At 39.5% G+C, this 7,726-nt stretch overlaps 1 protein-coding gene across 1 annotated transcript; it reads left to right on the top strand.

The window, feature by feature from the left end:
- The first annotated feature begins 2,515 nt into the window (after positions 1-2,515).
- Positions 2,516-7,614, top strand: LOC108166059 (uncharacterized). The gene is made up of 7 exons (XM_017303609.1): positions 2,516-2,550; positions 3,077-3,136; positions 3,237-3,265; positions 4,667-4,681; positions 4,781-5,191; positions 5,317-5,547; positions 6,012-7,614. The coding sequence occupies exons 5-7, from the start codon at positions 4,910-4,912 to the stop codon at positions 6,276-6,278; spliced, it is 780 nt and encodes a 259-aa protein (XP_017159098.1). The 5' UTR covers positions 2,516-2,550; positions 3,077-3,136; positions 3,237-3,265; positions 4,667-4,681; positions 4,781-4,909; the 3' UTR covers positions 6,279-7,614.
- The last annotated feature ends 112 nt before the right edge of the window (positions 7,615-7,726 follow it).

Here is a 7,726-nt window from a genome sequence, read left to right as displayed (position 1 = left end):
CTTTAAAAGGTTTGTTAATGCTTTCTGTATGCTTTATTTTGAAATGCTGATATATTTTATGAATTCAGTGTTCAGTGGTCATTTAATGTATTATTAATGCACCAGACACAGACCTGCAGTCCAGGGCGGTTCTAGATGGGGGCCAACGGGGTACCTAAGAAATTATACTAAATAAATGTCTTTTGTTAATACTCAGTGATGGATTTTTTTTAACCTTCACAATTTTACTTTAACAATGAATTAAATATTCTACTGCTGCATTTTTAGCTGCTGTATATGATCACACTTTCCATCTGCAAGGGATCTTCAACCTGGATCTTTGGAGACAGATGTGGCTCTTTGGCTCACTTAATATATCAAAAGATGAAATATTGCTCTGTTTTTTTGTTTCAAAAAACACTGATTAAAATACCAGAATGTTCACATAACTTTTATACTTTTGGCTGTCTGAGGACACATTTTGAATATTAAATGAGGTGTTATGATCAATTAGTACTTGAGTAGTTTGCCAAATACTTTTTACACTTGCTTAATTAAACGTGTTTAAGATATGCTGCTCTGATTGGAGTACAATTTTGGAATACTCTATGTATGAATGACTGCTCTATGGATTACTTTTTAAAAACAGAAGACACCGCCATAAAATAATGTCTATCACTGCAGCAGACGTCCCACTCCGTGAGAGTAGGACGACGGGCCGTGGGGAGCGTCCCTTAATTGTTATTTCTGACAGATAGACAGAACACCGGTTAGCGAGTTGCTAACATGTAAACAAATGGTGGTTCCGGACTGCCACGGAAGTCGTGCCCATAAATCACGCAAAGCCTCATGGGGGACAAGAATAAGGTGAATATGGTTGATTTAAAGGGGAGGTTTAATGGTTACAGCAGTATAAAAAAACTAGTAATTTGTGCATGTTTTTCTGTGTTCCACTAAAGTCAGATAAATTCTAAGAAGGATTTTAGAATTCCCCCCCTCCCTTCCCCAGCCTCCAGGTTCTGTGTTACGGCCCTGCGTTTGGTGTCAGAGCGCATTCATACGGCTCCACAGATTTGTGACACTTATCTTAATATTAATAAGTGTCACAAATCTGGCCGTTAGATTTGTCACACTTGCGCAACTAAACACAAATAATAGCGTTTAGTTGCACAACTTTACAGACTCCTTTATTCATGGCTGTTTATTGCGCGTTCATATTAGACTCGATGTTTGCAGTTTTCTGGAGCGCAACGCAAAACTCGACGTCATTCACAGCAAATATATTAACTTGATATTAACAAAGACACAGCAGGACGGATCATCTGGGAAATGATGGACAGGGAGAGTCTGACTAAAACTGACTGGATGTCAAACAAATTCTGGGGTTTATGTCTAATTATTTCCAAGTCTAAATGAGCAACTTCATGTTCAAAAACAAGCCCAAAAGTGCAACCCGCGATTCATTAAATTTGCTAGCGACTTTAAGAACAAAACAAGCCCAAAATTGTTTATAATAATCAGACTTGACAGAAACTCAAAATAGTTCCTGATTTTCCAGCAACAAAATGCGCATCTCTCTCCTCCCTCCATTGTTTACATTTCTAACGCTGCTGATAACTGTTGCATAGAAATGGCAGTCACTCCACAAGATGTGTAGAGGAAATAAAATTAAATTACAAAACAAACTGGTAATGCACAGTAACTCAAAGTGATTTTGATGAGTAACTGTAGTCTGACTACTGGATTTGAAATAGCAACACGTTAGATTACTTACAAAAGTGGTCTGACGTCAGTAACGCTTTACTTTGTAACGCATTACTGACGTCATTATCCAGAACAGACCCTGAGGAGGCAGATTAGAATTGTTCTGGTAGTCTGCTGTTGGTTGGGTGTTTGTAATGTACCTTTAATCCATCACTGAACCCTTCTAATGAATCTATCAGATTCATTAGAACCTTGGTTTCCAAAGTTGAAACCAAGGTTCCTACTGACTTCTGGGTTTGAATGTTCTGCATTCAGGTCTGAAACCAAAGCAGGAAGGAGTTCAGAGCTGATAACCAGCTGATAATAAAGGCAAAGATCCAGAAATAATGACAGCATGAGACTCATAGAGCAGTGATGAAGATGTTTATGAATGAAACTATAATTCAGTAACTGCAGAGCTTTGACTGTTTAAGCTGTTTTACAGGAAAGAAGAGGAAATCTGGACCAGAGTCAGAGGAGCAGCAAGAGTCTCCATCTGGTGGGTGAAAAACCTGAACTGTCCCTTTAAACGGGTTTAAAATAACTCCATTAAGAACAATGAACATTGATCTTAGAGCTCCCCTTGCTGGTTAAAAAGTGAACTTGTATTATTGCGATTCATTTCTCAAAATGTGTTTTGCTGCTGGTGAAAAATCTAAGTTCTGGATTGGTTTATGGATCAGAACCAGATTAATTCATGTTGACCCACCTCTCTGTGTTTAGCAGAGTTAAAGAAGAAAAAGAAGACTGAGAGTGATGATGATGATGATGATGATGATGATGATGATGATGATGATGATGATGATGATGATGATGATGGTGGGGCTGGTGAGTTTTTACTCCCATGTCTTCAAACTGGGTTTTTCTGACATGTCATGTAATAAACTTGTGATAATGAGTAAATAATTCCTACAGTCTATTAACATCAGTATCACTCAAACATGACTGTATTGTTTTAGAAGAAACAAAATCTGCTTCTTAGTTAAAATTTAATGGATACCACACACACACACATTGTTATACATACATTATTTTCCTGGTTTAAATGGGCGGTATCATGTAAAAACGCCTTATTTTATTTTCCATCATGTTATAAAGTTTTTCTCTCATCAAAAACATTCCTGGACTGTCGCTTTGTTTCTTTCATGTTTGAGAAATCTTTTAATCTCCATGGCAACCATTCAGCTGTCAAAATGATGGACCTAGCCCCGTCTCTGAGGAGGAGCTGTATCTGGAAGGCGGGGCTAGGTCCACCCAGATGTTTAGCCTGCCTGTGCCTTCTGAGCTCATCTCAGCTCTCCTGATGTATCATTAATCTGATCTGCTGATTCATGTTGCTCTTCATGTTTAACAGAGTTTGAGAAGAACAACACCGAATCTGATTCAGATTCTTCAGGCGATGAAACTCAATCTGGTGAGTTTAATGAATCAACCTTACAGATAAAATTAGGTCAAAATCTGTTTATAAAATTAAAGATCGGAACAGAAACTCCATGACTCTTCTTCTTCTACAGACGATCCAGGAAGTCCGCAGTCTGAGAAGGTAACCATCACAGTAGCCAACATTAGGGGTTGCACCAACTAGTTGATTCTTTGCTCTGCAATTACTTTTTACACAGCTAGTTGACTAGCTGTGTAAAAAGTAATGTGCAATGATGTGACTAAACTGATTTTCCCAAGAAAATGAAAGATGAACTAGGTGAATTTGTCAGACAGTTTGAATTGTATAAAAATTTAAATAATTTACGAAAGGGGTTCTGTAGTACTCTGTAAAAAATAAAACATAGATTTTACGGTAAAACGCTGGCAGCTGGGGTTGCCGAAATTCCACCGTAAAACAAAAAAAACAATTTTACCCATAATTGTTTTTTACGGTTGAATTTCGGCAACCCCAGCTGCCGGTATTTTACCGTATTTCCTAAAATACGGTAAGATACCGGCAGCTGTGGTTTTCCCTTTGTAAAATTGGCCATATCCTTTTGGTAAATTAAAGATGCTGACGGTAGTGAAAAATTAGGTGACATCGCCCTTCTTTTGAGATTTCAGTTTGATATATCAAAGTCATTATAGATTTAATTATTAAAAAACAAACCAAAGTATCACACCAGCATTCTAATATATGTAAATTACTTTTTCAGTCTGGTTTATGGTTTTACATCATAGATATAAACATCAGCAAGGGGTGCTGTGGTGGCGCAGGGGTGAAGCACAACCCATGTATTGAGGCCTTAGTCCTCATGGCGGTGGTCGCAGGCTCAATTCCTGGCCTGGTGACATTTGCGACATGTCTTCCCCCTCTCTCATAATCCTCCTTTTACCATTTTTTGCCGTAAATTTACGGACTTATTTTGCAGTGCTGACTGACGGTGATTCCATGTATTTTCTACGGTAATAAAATGTTTTGGATTTTGCGGTCAGAAACTGTTGTATTTTACCGTTTTTTACCGTGAAATCTACTGACTTTTTTTACAGTGTAGAGGCTTTGTGTGGTGGAGTGGTTAGCATGGCGCCCCACAGATAGAGGCTGTAGACAACTAAACAAAACACTCAACATCATTATGTTCTTACATGGCCATCAACTGCAGATTAGAGATGAACAGTAGGAGCAGAACCTTCCATCAGTCCCAGTCTTAGATAAATCCTGCCGTTTTCTGTTGATAGTTTTCAGTGAAATCCTTCCTAAACTGACTTGTGCAATGCTGCTTACAACGTTGCAGGGACATTGCAAGCAAAATTAAAAGCATCCATGCAGCTCTGTTCTCCATCACTTGATGAAAATGTGTGTTTTTGAAGCTAATGGAGGGCGTTTGACATACTGTGCTCCAGAGCACTGCATGTCTTTGTAAAGTGACATTGCATGTATCTTTTAGATAAAAATTCACTGCAAAAAATTTAAGCCAAGTAGAAAATATGTCTAACCAATAATTAACTGTCTATTTTTCAGAAGGTTTCTCATGGGGTGAGTTGGACACTTAGTTTTTATTAGAAATATTCTATTTTGCTCTCATGTTAGAATTTGCTTTTTGAATTTCTATCATTTCTCTGAACTTGTTTCCAGAGACAGAGCATCAAGCTGCTAAAGGAAAGAGGAGACACTAATGGGAAACGTGTAGGTGGAAAGATTATTCAGAAATGTGCTCTGCGTACGTATGAAACCAAAGAGAAGCAGGAGAAGAAGTTCTTCCATATGGCAGTCGGCGACGAGACCGACTGCATCAAAGTCATGGTTTATGGAGAAGAGCAATTTAATAAAGTAGAAGAGGGACGACTTTACCTTTTCACTGATGTGGAAGTTGATGTAATGTATGGTGAGACGGTGATGAAGGTGACCAAGCACAACAAAATCTCAATGACTAACGGGATTAAAGTTCCCAAGAATGTGGAGCTGCAGAGTCCAGTTTTCCCCACCAAGAAGATCAAATCCTTTAAGGAGGAAACAGCAGTGAGCGTTGAAGGAACTGTGATTGAGGTAAGCGATTACTGCCAATAACAAATTCATAACAAGAGATTTGTGGCTCTCTGTGTTTTATTATGCTGCTCTGAAAATGTTGGATCATTTCCAGGATTGGTTTATAATCACTTTTTGGTCCTCAGATAGATCCAGGTCCTCAGATTGAATTCCAGAAAGATGGCACCAAAGTAAATACATGCAAGTTCAAACTTGAAGATGAAACCAGTTCTATCTGGATCAAGCTGTGGCGCAAAGACATCAAGCAGCTGAGAAGAACGTCTGTGGGAGATTTGGTTAGAGTGACCAACCTACTGACAAACCATTACTGTGAGACGGTGTCTCTGAACTCCACCGACTTCACCAAAATTCATCAGGTACCAGTTATTACCAGGTTATTAATCAGACTGCAGGAAATCCAGGCCTGAACCAGAGTGGAGAATGTCGTTTCTCTATGTGACAGAGAAGACATAAATGTGGAGTGGAATTAAAATTATGCATCTTTATTTACTTTTTCTATATGTAAGGTGAACGACGAATGAATGAATGAATGAATGAATATACTTTAAACAAACAACATAAGACCTGGGTAGACTGGTGCCTGAGGCTGCTGCCCTGGGTGCGCCGCCCTTTTGTTAGATGAGAATAACAACATGATGAAGGGAAAAAAATCTCATACTGAATCACTAAACTGGATAAAAACGATGCTTTGTATGTTACAGAACATTATAAAGATCATTCAGGCATCTAAACATGTCGATAAATTTTATTACAAATTATTCGGATGTTTGGTTGCATGTGTATTAATTCATTATGATCCTGTTTCCCTGGTTGTGTCCAGATGAAAGCTGCTGCTGTCCAGAATGTCACCATGCAGATTGTTGGGATCATAAAAGCGGAAAAGGAACAGTCTGAGCTGGACGTGCTGATCAACCACAAGCCCAGATCCTTCCTCATCCGTTCTCCTCTCCTGGCTAAGGCTTTTCGTGTCAAACTGGATGACAACTTCAAGGACAGACTTTTGAAGAAAATCCCGTTTTCAGCCAAAGGAAAAATAAAACAAAACAAAATCCAGACTCTTAAAGCTGCAAAAGCCACAAAAACTTAACAGAACCAGAGGTTTTAAAGCTGAATGAGTTTTTTAAATTCAAATCTTAAATGTGCTAACGGTGGAGAAACAACTTGCTGTTTCAGAAAAACTTTATCTGCCACCATGTTAACTATGCTAGCTCTAGCATAGCAGAGACCGGGGTGGAACAACCAATCAGAACCAGGAAGCTCGCTGATTGATTGCTTCTAGTTAGCACTGGGAGAAGGAAATGGTGACCGTTTCAACAAATACTTTAAAAATTATTTTTTAAAAATGTACGTAGTGCAACTTTAAGATCATAGCTGACATTAAAATATTAACTTCAAGGGATAAGAATTGATTCAGTAGTTTCACTTAAAATGTTTATGTCAAAGTGGTAGGAGTTTGTCCCTGCAATTGGTAGGTTGCCAGTTCGATTCCCATTCTGTCCTTCTCTGACGATGTGTAGACATGTCACCCGCCTCGCCTGCTGCTGCTGGTGCGAGGAATTACAAGCCGACTGCTGGCCTCCCATTCATCAGCAACATTACTGAAAAAGTTGCCTCAACAGTTGGATAACTTCCTAACGACAACCAACGACTTTGACGTCTTTCAGCCTGGTTTCCATGGTTACCATAGTAGAGAGACTGGCCTAGTCAAAGTGTTCCATGATGTCCATATAAACGCAGACTGTGGAAGACCCACAGTGCTGGTTCTGTTGGACCTCAGCGTTGACAAAGACATGTTACTGGAACCACTGGAGAACTGGGTCAGACCCTCCGATCCAGTAACTGGTTCTTTCATGGTTTTTCATCCACAGCGAGTCACAATCTATTCATTTTATTAATCATTATTGTCATATTGTCCATCTCAGTGAAGCCACAAGATGGCGTCATTTGACGCGCATCTATGGTAAATGGCTTCATACTTGCGTCGTGCTTTATTATGTCCAGAGGACTCAAAGCGTTTACACTACAGTCATTCACACGCTGATGGTGAAAAGCTACTGGATAGTAGTCACAGCTGCCCTGGGGCAGTCTGGAAGAAATAAGGCTACTGTGCATCACCCCTAAGGCAGTCTGACAAAGGGTGCCATGAACCGGCGTCCCTTGTTGGGTCAAAGCATCCTGCTGCTGCTCTGACCCCCAGCAGCAGGCAGGGCAGGTGAAGTGTTTGCTCAAGGACACAACATGTGGCCTTGAAGCCAGGCTTCAGATGCTCCATCACTTCAGACCTGCCACATCCAGATCCTAACACAAATATCTGATCACGTTTCACTGAACGTCGGCTCTTATTTGCTGAGTGACATTTATTCCTCCGTCACATGAAACCACCTCGTCTCTGAGGAGCAGCAGTGAAGAGCCAAGAACATTAACATTTGTATTTTAATGGAAATTATTAAAACACTCAATAAATAGTTAAAACTTGCTGTGTGCAAATTGTTATTGATGTGCTAATCCATGGTTAAAATGCTGGTTGAAACTATT

Source organism: Poecilia reticulata, unplaced genomic scaffold (genome assembly GCF_000633615.1).
Source record: "Poecilia reticulata strain Guanapo unplaced genomic scaffold, Guppy_female_1.0+MT scaffold_812, whole genome shotgun sequence".
Lineage (NCBI taxonomy): Eukaryota > Metazoa > Chordata > Actinopteri > Cyprinodontiformes > Poeciliidae > Poecilia > Poecilia reticulata.
Note: the sequence above shows the minus strand (reverse complement) of the source record. Positions and strands in the feature narration are given on the sequence as shown.